At 40.5% G+C, this 12,260-nt stretch overlaps 1 protein-coding gene across 1 annotated transcript in view; it reads right to left on the bottom strand.

The window, feature by feature from the left end:
• Nucleotides 1–852: 852 nt before the first annotated feature.
• The window catches only part of LOC136106776 (complement C4-A-like), a 59,538-nt gene continuing 48,130 nt past the window's right edge, over nucleotides 853–12,260 (bottom strand). The window contains exons 34-42 of the mRNA XM_065847386.2: nucleotides 11,769–11,937; nucleotides 10,035–10,122; nucleotides 9,326–9,400; nucleotides 8,167–8,275; nucleotides 7,175–7,264; nucleotides 6,735–6,827; nucleotides 5,883–5,966; nucleotides 2,347–2,479; nucleotides 853–1,186 (exon numbers count right to left, since the gene is read on the bottom strand). Coding sequence (XP_065703458.2) covers nucleotides 1,048–1,186; nucleotides 2,347–2,479; nucleotides 5,883–5,966; nucleotides 6,735–6,827; nucleotides 7,175–7,264; nucleotides 8,167–8,275; nucleotides 9,326–9,400; nucleotides 10,035–10,122; nucleotides 11,769–11,937 — 980 coding nt within the window. The 3' untranslated portion in view covers nucleotides 853–1,047. The remainder of the gene's footprint in view (nucleotides 1,187–2,346; nucleotides 2,480–5,882; nucleotides 5,967–6,734; nucleotides 6,828–7,174; nucleotides 7,265–8,166; nucleotides 8,276–9,325; nucleotides 9,401–10,034; nucleotides 10,123–11,768; nucleotides 11,938–12,260) is intronic.

Raw genomic sequence — 12,260 nt, 5'->3', positions numbered from 1 at the left:
CCCACTGTACAGGAGCCAGGAGTGTGGCTGTTGGCAAAGTGGGGACACGGTGGTGACGTGGGTTGCAGTAGTGCCCATGAGCACAGAAGAGTTTGCCAGTGCTTCAGGGCTGTGCTGTGTCTTTCACCCATAGTGTGCTTTTACATGTGTTTTACAGCATTGTGCCATTTTAGGAAGTTGCTGTAGTATGACTTTGTCAAACCAAGAAGTTTAGTAAAGTACCCACCTAAAAAAGGGATGGGGATCATAATTTAGAAGGCAGTAGAAAAGACACACAGGAGACACTGGCGTTGATTGGCAAGAGTTCCATAAAGTTGTTGTAGCCTCTGAACAGACATCATGTTGGATATTATTGACCTGGAGGGCTCCATGTTCTGCTGTGCAGAATTACTGGATAATTGGTACGTCAGTGGAAAAGTCTATTATTTATCTTATTTGAGTAGAAATTACCACTTGCTTTACTGACTTCAGCTGGATTTTGCCCGGTCACTGACATTTCTATAAGCTCTGTAATAAAAGGAAGATAACATGTGTCCAGGATTACAGTCACATTTCCTAAATCATTAAAATCAGAAATTATGTGCTGAAGCTTGAGTGTTCAGCAGCAATGTAACAGAGGTTGTACTTAGTAAACCCACAAATGCCCACTCTTCTTTCTGACTCATGCATATTTCTTGGCCACCTTAATGGCCAGTGACAATGACTGCAAGAGTTAATCAGCTCTGCAAGCACAATGATTTTTCATTTGATCCTCTGCAGGATAATTGAGATGTTGCATGATGCATCAGGGACATAGAAATTCCTACTCTCACTTCACCAGTGTCAGAGACAATAAACACAATAACTAGTAGAGTAACTGCAATTTTTGTTATATTATGCCCATATTCATACATCTATAAGAAGACACCCCAATCAGCAAAACATATAGCAACAGAAGAAGCTCTGCAATGTTTCAGTGCCACTCTGATGTACAGACTTTGCAAGAAAAACTCAGGAAGGAGCTGAGTCACAGTCACATGGATATGACGTGGAGAACAGAGGAATTATTCACAAGAAGCACAGGCTGTCATGTGTGTTCAAGAAGTCCTGCAGATGAACACAGGCTTGTCGGTGCCGGGTGGTGCGGCATTCGCTGTCTTCTGGCATTTTCTCTACCCAGGCTTGTGCATCGAGGAAGTATTGCATCCTGCGTGCAAGAGGGAAAGGAGGAGTGTCATTGCTGCTGACGTGGAGCAACAGGAATGCGTAAACCCCGTGGGGTTTCATCCCTCCACCAAGGCATCTCTGAGACCAGGAGGAGATGTACTAGCCAAGATACTTGCCTGAAACTTAGTTTCACCAGCAGGTTAATTAAGCTTTGAAGTTTAGGAAGAATCAGTTCCAAGCTGGGACAAACCTGGCTGTACTCACATTTTCAGTGGCACCAGGTAAACTTGGGGTAAGTTTCTATTAGAGTTTTCTGGAGTGGCAACAAAACCCCCAGAGCTCACTAATGGGACACTGTGAGGGGAATTTAGTTTCAACAGAGTATCCCAAAATGGTTAATATTTTTTCTGTGGTGAGGAGCTGTGTAGCTTCTGGCATTTTACTACTGGACTGGAGAAGATTTCAGATGTTACACCTCTGCTGGGAGACTTCAGACTTTAGCAGACTGCTATTGAAGCAGGCTGCTGACTTAAGTGCTCACCCATACAGAGATGGAGAGAGAAGACTTTAAGGTTTTACGAACTGGTGCTCAGAATTTGATTGGGAAGATCTCCCTCCTAGAAGCTTTCAGAGGCAATACCTTTCTCTGTTTTCTGTGCAGGGAAATGAAACATTTAAGATGTCTTCCTCATTGAATATTTGATAGTGTCAGACTAAAGTGCCTCTCAGATAAATTCCCTTTTTCATTAAAGTGTGACAATGAAAATGAAAAGAATATCCTATTTGCTTACTTATACTTTAAAAGCTGCTCTTAGCCATGCTCCCTCCATTTCTTTTGCAAACACAGTGTTTTATAAGGCATCTACAGAAGACGGAACCATATAGTGTTTCCCATTCTCCGTTTCTAGCTGCAAGTTTTTAACCTACTGAAGGCAGGGCCAGATTTTGATTCTGAGAAGTGTGGGAACCAGGCTCTGTACAGATACATGAGCCAATAGATTTGGGTGGCTCAGCTGTTCCCCACAGCCACCCTTTTGCCTACGGAGTGGTCCTCTTTGCATTTTAGTAAAGCCAGCAGAATCAGTCCCTAAGAAATTTGACCATCTCTCTGGTTTCTGGAGGTATTCGAACAGCTTGAGTATCCTCTGGATTCCCGGTCTGTGATAGCAGCTGCTGCTGGTCAGAAACTAATGTACTTACTTGTTGTGGCAATCAACCGTTTGCCCATCTTTCCCCATGAGCAGGTACCGTTTGCCAGCAACCAGGTCTAACTTGCATGTGGAGCGTGTTATGAACTGTCGGTGGGCGCCCACTTGGATGCTTTCATCATTAGCTATGGCATGAGAAGAGAAAACACCATGGACATTTCTAATAAATAGTAGAACTGTAGCCCACAGGACACAACCCTTGTGATCATTTACTTCACTGCAAAGCCAAGGTAAAATTTCACTTGGGAGTTGTGGCTTGACATGGGAAAAAATGGCCATGCTATGGTAGGATGTATTTCCCTTAACATTACCTGACAAGAAGTAAGCCATTTCTGTCTTAGCTGCTTGTCTTTGCCTCCTCAGTGTTTACTGAAGGAGCTGTTTTGATATAGAGGACTTTAAGACCTTATGGAGTTTGTTTAAATCTCAATGACTGAAGGAAAAGTCAAAGGAAAAAGAAAACATGTTATATTTTAGATTGCTCAAGCTCATAGTTTTAGAAGCTGGCAAACTTAATTCAAATGTCTTGAGGCTCAACAATGCATCAGGCAGAATTAACTCACTCTCCTTATTGCACCTAACATGAACTTCACTGATGTAGCCTTTATGCCATGCTGTCTGAAGTTGATATGTAGGACATACACTTAGTGACCTCCACACTAAAATAACTTGGAAGATTCTGGTCTGTATTCTGGCCCGGAGGATTATTTGTTTAAGAGCTGCATTGCCTGTTATAGAAGTGGGCATCCAAGGCAGGAGAGAAGGGTACTCAGGTACTGCACCGACATGAGAGCTGGAAACGTGCTTTTTCATCAGACCAACCACAGGTCATGAGAATACTGTGGTGTTTGGCTAGAACAACTGATCTCAAAGTCCATTTGAAAAATGCAAATAACAGCAATATTCTAATTTCTTACTCTCTTTCTAACTATAATGTGAAATGTCATGCACAACTGTGGTCACAAATTCAACATCAAACCAGCTTATTAAATTACAAGTAAGGCACCACAGTCTTCCTATCAGTTAACAGACCCTTGTGGACCTTCTGTTCTTTAAAATATTGTATTACAAATATGGAAAGTCTAGTATTCAAAATAAAACCCTAAGAGTAGAATAAAAAACTGAAGTAAAATATTTTAACACTAATAAAATTTCAGAGAATTTGATGTAGAGTGCTAGTCTGTGAAACCTGACGCTGAGGACCTTATCTATTTCTTAGTTAAAGCTTGCATTAATTTTGCACATGGTACTTATAGGCCACTGAAAACTCAGTCTTCAGTCTTATATGCTGGTTTACATCTATACTTTCCCAAAGAATAATAGAGTACTGTACGTTTTCTCATATAACTTAAGACCTTTCTATTGTTCCTATGCTATATGGTGCATCGTATATTCATTTTGTTCAAAGAATGCAAAAATGGATGAGAACTACTTGAAAAAATGATGCTGTTGTGCCTCAGCTTAATTGTGCTTAAATTACCATGGTGTTTCTCAGTTCATATGCTTCACAAATGACCTAATACAGTTCAGACTGCAGAGAACATATTCATTCAAGTTATTGCTTTAAGAAGTTATTATGTAATTTCCAATTCTAAATCTCCAATTAAAAATACAATAAAAGTGTAATGTTCCAAAGTGTTTAAACAGAATTTCAGGGAAATAATTACTTCAATTTTTAGATTATATAATGGGAAATAAAAAAAACTGTGGGGAAAAAAAAAGGATTCTGTGCTATTTTGCATGGGCCATACTTTGCCCTAAAGGACTCATAGAGCAGTATAAATATTAGCCATCCAAGACTAATTCTATTAATAATCACAACATTCTGAGGAATACATATCTGCAAAATTCTCTTTTACTGACTGCCAAAGACAAATAAGTGTTTCTATCTGTCTTCCGAATCAACCCTTTATGTGCAAGGATTGATACTGAAATAATGCCAGGAGTCCAGAAAATGATAATTTACCATACTAATTTTCACCTGCCCTGGGTGATAGCAACATTGATGAACCTCACTAAAATCAACCACGGAAAATACAAAAGATAACAACTGTAGTTCAGTCATGAACTGTTTTGGATGCAACATTTTGCTTTTTCTTCATCGTCATGGCTTCATGCCTCTTCCCAGCCTTTCCCAAGCTGCTCAAACAGTCTTCATAGCCTACTGATGCTCATCAGCTGCCTCATAGAGCACAAACCAAAGGGGATTTTAAAGGGATCAAAAGGGAGGGGGTGGGAATGGGAAAAGTCATCTCTTCCTTTCAACTTCAGAATCAAAGGATGTTTCTCTCAGCTGCCAATAAAATAATTCTAGTGCTTGCCTGCAAGTTGCAAGTAAAAATGCATTTAGGGCCAGAGATCTAAATCCTTTAGACCCTGTAGGTTTTCTGAAGGGATTAATGTAATTTCCATCATGGTGCTGTAATCTCCCACAGCCAGTGTTTTGATCACTAGGTACACTGTAATTTTGCTGTATATGGAAAGCCCTGGGTGTGACAGATGCTCTCTCTGGATTCACAAAGTGTGGACCCAGTTTTCTGACAGGAACTGAGCATTGGGCACAGAACACAAGTGGCGTGCCATAAAGTACTGAGTGATATTCTCAGACCCCTGGGCAAAGATCAAGGGACTTAATTATTTTGTTCCAGACAGGGAAGATTTTGAAATCTTTGAAGTTGCTTTTTAAAGCCAAACTCTGGCTGCCAAACTCAAAACTGACAACCGTGTGACACCACAGCAGCTGAAGTCTGAGATGTCATGTGACAGTCTCTCCAGAAATTTCTTTGGAGAGTATCAGTGTTCACCGATGCTGCTGATACAGTTCATGTGAGGACAGCTGCAAAAGGACATTGTCTGAGAGCTGTGCAAATCTTTACACTGCACCTACAGAAACAGAAATGCTTCTTTGTTCTGATCACATTTATTAAAATGAGGTTGTAGAAGTTTTCCTGTGTTCACTGACTTCGGGAAAGTCATTGTGGATAATGCTTAGTCAGTTCTGCAAGGGTTCCAAGTGCTTAATAACTGAGTAATGAGCACTTACAATCTTCATCTAGTATCAAAACAGAGGTCAGTGGATATGTCTATAGTAGAAAAAAACCCCATGAATCAATAACAGCAGTCTATAAAGTAAATTAGTTGATGCAGAAGACCTAATATCCCCACTATGCATGTTTTTGGAGGGTTGATCTTAGACTAGCTTCAGTTTGGCACCGTGGACTGAATGCAGCTGGAATGTGTCTTCTAGTTTAGTTTCATCTGAAAGGACTGAAGCTCATGTGCTCTGGGATTGTTGCACAGTGTGAACCAAAGCAACCTACCCCAGAGCTGAACTGAACAGTGAGGTAGTTGCAGCAAATGAGCCTTGCAAGAAATCAGTCTTCTTGTAAGCCTAGTGTAGAAGTGTAATATATCTGACCCTACTTTCTGCAGCAAGAGGAGGCATCTGCGTGGCTCATACTGGCTAATGTTTCATCAACTCAGTTTTCCTACAGGTGAATGAAAGGAGCCAAACATCTTGATACTTACTGAATTTAAGGATTCTGTGGATTTTGGCGTCATAGTAATCAAAAACATTCTTCTGTGTACTGCTAAGGACCTCCACCTCATACACTGCAACAGACAAAAACTGTATGAGGCCAGAGAGAAACATGAAACTGCATCCAGAAACTGGAAAATAGGTTTGCTTTTACCAGATATCTACATAGAGACCAGTGGCTAACTATTCAAAAATCATGGGGGTATGAAAGACAACAGGATAGTAATCCTGTATAACTAATATACTTTTAGAAAGTCAGGTATGAATCAACAACCTCTGGATTTATATCCCTTCTGTGTATTTTTTAAAGAAACTCATACATAATTAGGTTTTCACTTTTTTTCTTTTTCTATCCTTATGTTAACATCTAACTTACCAAAGCTGATGAACCGGTTTTCCTTCAGTAGCTCTTCCAACTTTCCATCCAGAAAAGAGGCCAGAAAGGCAAGTTAACAAAGAAGAAAATATTTGTCCATCTCCACAGAAGGAGATGCTGAGCTCTGGGATGCCATGCAAAGCCTACTCTTTATCTCCATCCCATCACATTAGGGATGTAGGGGATGGGGGTGCTCACACCATGGGTCTTTTCTAAACCATGTAACATAATGTTTTCCGTGCTTCCTTTCCCAGGCATCCCACTGCATCTTTCTGAGGCCTTTATTTGTCCTTTTCACCCATCTGATGACTGATCTAGCACATGGCTTTGTTTCATCCCCTCAGCCTCTAGGCCAGATACAGAAATCCTGCTCATTTTAAGGAGGGATCTGGGCATATAAACCCACAAATCTGAGAAAAAAACAACTGTGTTTAAACTAAATTGATAGTTGTCTTTCATGCCTTACCGTAATCCGCAACAGGTTGGTAGCAAACAAAACTAAAGCGTGTGGTTTTTGTTATGGCTTTACTGAAGGTTGATTTTTGTCTTGGACAGGGACCTAGAGTGAAGAAAATAAAAGATACATCTGTCTCTGTGAGCATGGATATTTGGAGGGATATGGTTTACAAATACTCATTCACTCAACATTATAACAGAGAATACAATAAAGGTGTGGTGGTGGGTTTTTACATACAGAAACATATATATATTACACACAACTATCAAATCAATCCTGGATATCTAAAAAAAATCAGTTTGGTTCTGAACATCCTAGAGGGTGCTTTGTGTTATGTATTATGCATTAGGATAATTGTAATGGTCTTTTCTGTACTTAGTAATTCCCATGTTAATGGTTTGTAGAAGTAACTATCTTCTTTTAGACCAGCCTATTTAGTCATTCCTTACCTTCTGCACACTGGCAGACATTGGCCTGGCACATCTTCGAAAGCATGGGGCTGTGTGTGGAAGCGCTGTAGAATATGCTATGCTTTCTGTCTGTGGAGAAGAAACAAAACTGTTTGTCTCAGAGGGCTCAGGTGGAAAACCCTGTGCAGCAGAAGCTACATTTGCAGCCCAGCTTTCCTGTGGTCCAGAGAAATCAGAGCACCAACAGGTTAGGTGCGTATCAGCAGTCCACAAAGACCTTTAGCCCAGGAACCTGGAGTACAGGGATCACCTTGCCTTTCGGCCGAGCAATAACACCTGGGTTGTTGCTTCTGGGTTGTTTTTGGAAGAGTGGTTTTTGTTTGTTTGTTTTTCTGTTCAGTGATTTTTGCAGCCATTTTAAAAACATCCTTAGACCACAGAACTACAGTGAACACTGCACTGTTTCAGAAGGAGACAGGATCACCAATAGTTATTAGTTTAAACCTGGTCTAAACTGTCCTGGATCTCTCAGCTTCAGGCAAAGTAGATATATAACTTAATTTTCAAACACTGTTTACATAACTCTGGCAACTGGGCATGATTGGCATTTGACCTTCTTTGAATGTGGAGTGAGACTGGTTCCCCAAGCAAGCACAGTGCATATGCCAAACCTCTAAGGTTGCGTATCTTAGATGCGTAGAAAGACAGCCTGACCAAAAAGAAAATGAGAGTGGAACATTCTTAAAAGCACCACAAGAAACAGGAACTCAGGAAACCTGATTTAAAAACACGTGAGCATAAAAGTTTGTCTTTTTGGTCAAGTTACAGTAACGGATCCTTCCTGAGAAGATCTCTATTGAGGTGGTCTTAAGCCATGGTAGTAGAAGACAATATTCAAGGCAGGTTATTTTAACACGTGACAAAATCACATGGTTCCACAAACAACATCAAAACCACCTTTCCATAGACTGGAGGATGCTCTTGAGGGTTTCTCTTTCAGTCAGTTATGTATAATTTTTCTGTGCCCTTACCAGGGTTGTAAAAGTCATAAAGGACGGCATTTGCTGGCTGAACCAAGCCCATGGGGTTGATTTGCTTTGCCCCAAATGATATACAGTCTGGATCTGGTCCACTTGTGATCTGGAGGAAAAAGGAACAACAGTTACAATGAGTAAAGTAACTCTTTCTCCCCAGTCAGTGCCTTACTCCTTTGTGCCTGCACCAGCTGTTGAATGCTTGATTCTGATGGAACAGGTGAGTTAATCCAGATAGCTGTAGCCTCAACTTGAAGAAAGCATTTCCCTCCCTCATTTTATTGGAACGTTTTGTGGGTCAACTAAGCCTGGTAAAGGTAGTTTTGTGAGATGTGTGCAGGTCTTCTCTGTCTGAAAATGTCTGATCTGAACTCACGTCATCACTACTTCAGGGTTTACTTCTCAGCTTTTGCCTAAAGCCACCTTGCACAGCAGTAATGGGTGTCATATATGTTCACAGCCTGTCCTGTACTGGTGGCCACCAGTATATACAACTTTCCTTAGTAAAAATCTAAGGTTAAGGTTTATCTAGGATATTCATAGCAGCAATAACATTCATGATTTTTCATTTGTCTATTGTCTTATGTTTTAAAAAATCATTGCATTGTGTGTGCTTTCTCCAGGGACCTCACTGCTTTTGCTGTGGAGATGGAGCAACTCAAGTGGGTGTAGAGTGGAGTCATTATCCAAAATATGGGGAAATATACACGGAAACTAGGGGGTTTGATGTTTACATTTATTTGTCACTATGTGACTCTTGATTCAGAAATACTGAACTTTCACATGCAAGGTGTCAGTGTTGAATTTACAGGACCACCAGTTAACACTTTGTTAATCTTGGACAAAAAGCCTATTTTCTGACTAGGAAGGATTTATCTTTTTTTTTTTTTTTTTTTTTTTTCTGGGGGTGGTGACCAAAGCCCAAATCTCAAACCTTGACTACATCTCCTGAAACACAGAAAGGCAGAGGATGAAAGTCCATGTTTCCTTTCTTCCCCTCCTCCTCCCTCTTTCAACAGAGCTGTTCAGTAACAGTTTATGATAAAAATCACAGGAAGGTAATGTAGTGTGAAAAATATTAATGATTAGGTTTAAAAAGAAGTCTATATATGCTATCTGAAACAACAGAGATTGGAAAATAATTGGATTTGCTTACCTCACCAAAGTAGAGTAAAACCTTTCCTCCCTTGTACTCATAGTGCTGAATGTACTGGTCTGAAGATGTCACCAACTGCAGGAAAACAAACAAACAAATCAGAGCAAAAACGTAGCATAATAGGAAAACTGTTGCTACCACCCTCTATATTCTGGTTGGCTTTGTTCAGCTGTTTTCTTTATTCTGTTATCTTTCTTCCTTCCTAAAGGAGACAGTTCCTGAGAGCATGAACTTGGACAAACCTTCCCCAGCTGAGCAGGCTCCAGAACCCAAAAGTCTGTAGCCACCTTTGCAGAGTGCTGTGGCCCTTCTCTCTGTCACTGTGTCCTGCTGGCAACCACCTCTTAAAGCTGTGCTTGCCTTCCCCCCTGCAAGCAGAGGACACACTGTCCTGGCATGTCATGGGACAACAGTGACAGTGGGGACAACAATATATGTTAACGACAGGCATGTATTTAAGTGCCTCGCTGAGCCTTGCCTTAATTTTTCTTACAAGGGACTAAGAGGACTGAACCCTTTTCACCACAAACTTTTCATTTTTTTGTATTTTGTATTCAATGCACATTTTATGAGAACCAGAACAATGAAAATATAGCTATTCAAAAAACTGTTTTTCCTTCTTTATTCTCTGGACTTTGGAAAGATTTCAAAAGACAAACTTTCTACAGGAAAAGCTATAAAAGGTTGCACAGAAAAGTGTATTTCTAACCTGGTCAAGATCTTTTGTGTCAGGCTCCAAGCCACTCAGCAGAGAGAGATCAACCAGGGACATCTTTGGTGCATTGGAACCTGTGGACCTTTAAAAGGGAGACTGTCACCTGCGAACATCTGCATTGAACAGCCAGCTTGCTTTGAAGTGTTTGGCTCTTCAGGTTTGCTAACGGTGAAACAAAATTTCCACTCCATTTAACTTTCCTAAATGAAAATTAGCTGCCCATCTCATTAAGAGTCATGAGGCAAAATTAGTCATCTAAACTAGTCAAATGACCATCCAAAACCCAGTTGTCTTGCCTGAGCATGTCATCTAGGCTTTCTGTATAGCTGATAGGCAGAAACAATCTCCTTCAAAGGACATTTCATCCTGCCATAAAAGCACTGTTGAAGATAGGGAAGATAAGCAACACTGACAAAGTATTTATTCTCTATTACTTGGAGTGAAGATAGGAAATTAGTTTATCCAAGTTCTTCATGGACAAAGTCAAATTTATATCACCTTTGCTGTCCAAGATGAAAATCCTCATTGCTCCAACTTTCCATTAGGTAAATATATTGGACTTCCAATCTTTTCTGAGTTCACCGTCTCAAAAATCAGGTAGATGTGTCATTGCTGGAAAGTTAATTTGTTCTGCACTTACATAGGGTGCCTCCCCATAAGATATTCTAAATACACTTATTGATATTTCAGAAACTTTTATTTTGTCACCTTCCTTTCCTCATAAGGGATGTACCAAGGGTTCAGAGGAGAATTATGGTGATGTAGTCGGTGCCTTCAGTTTTTCTCCTGTGTCTTAACTGCAATAAGGGGAGTTTCACATTATTGTTTAAGCCTCACCCTAACACTTAGCAGTGTCCCACAGAACAGTGGCTCTAATAGTTGATAAACGTTACATAGCAACTCACGGAGAAAATTATGCTTCAGCCAGCACACAATTCACTGAATAAATGTTTAACTAGGGAGAACGAAATCTGGGAATTAGGGTGACTCCAGTCCTCCTCTGCCATTGTTCATGTTGCTGTCTGGGAGGAGGGATAAAAACCACTGCCTCTGAAGCTTTGTCAAAAGTCAGTGGAAAATATAAATTCTACTGGGGAGCAAAACCTGCTTCTGCCACGCTGCACCTCCCTACAAGGGGAACTCAGGACAGCCACTGCATTGGCTTCTGTGACCCTTGCCAGGCTGTGAAATGGAGCAAAAGCAGTTTTATTCTGCACGGGAGGATTTATTTATCACTAGCTCCGGCTTTGCCTACTTCTTGATTGCCACAACAGGATATCCCTTCTGCCTCCTTTCTTTCCCCAGGTATTAGTAAACAACTTTTCATTTTTATGAGGCCGGAGTGTGACCACAATGGAAGCAACAGCATCTCTTCAGAAAGCAATGAAACTCTGTAAATGTGTTATTACTATATTCCAATTGTATCATCTTAAATTAAAAAAGGACTTTTTTCAAACTGTTAGCCAGCCAGGTGCTTTAGATTTTCCCCAGAGTTTTGGGGCAGAACATGCAATGGACATTTGAGGTCTATGTGAGCTGTCTAAACATACTACATTGTGTGGAAACCTTTTTTCCTGCCATGGGAGCGAGGATGCAGACTCACCAGGTATACATACTTACAGGAGATCAACAGGTTGGATGCCGAGCTTGCACATATGAAGAGGGTGACTGAGAAGAATTACAAAAAAACCCACATTTTCTAATGAAGAGCTGATGTTGCAGACCTACCTGACACAGACTTTGTACTGCAGCAATTCTGCTTTACTGGGAGAGATCACATCCCTTTTCCTTCTGCTATGCTTATCAAACCACTGTATTTCAGGCAGGTGCTCAAACGCACCATTTTCTGCAGCAATCGACTCCTCATAATCATAGTTTTCATCATAGTATGCAGCTTCTGGAGGTGACAGAAATGATCAATCATTCACAAATTTGACTGAGGACCTGGTAATTTGGCTCCTTTTTGTATAGTAGTAAATATCAGTGGGCCATCTCTATGGGTTTTCTAAAAGTTTGCTCACTATTTCTAATTCATTCAGTGTTAAAATTTTAAGGATAATTATAGTAAGGAAAACCAACAGATCTAGATAAGAATGGTGTTCAGGCTATGCATAGATACATAAAGGACTATCTCTTCTTCCAGAGGGCAGAGAGGATGATGACGACACACTTCAGGGGATGGAAAACACTGTCTTGCTCATGTGAAACACCTATGACAGG

This window comes from Patagioenas fasciata, chromosome 1, assembly GCF_037038585.1.
Source record: "Patagioenas fasciata isolate bPatFas1 chromosome 1, bPatFas1.hap1, whole genome shotgun sequence".
In the NCBI taxonomy this organism is placed as follows: domain Eukaryota; kingdom Metazoa; phylum Chordata; class Aves; order Columbiformes; family Columbidae; genus Patagioenas; species Patagioenas fasciata.
This window is presented reverse-complemented; position numbering and strand designations above follow the sequence as displayed.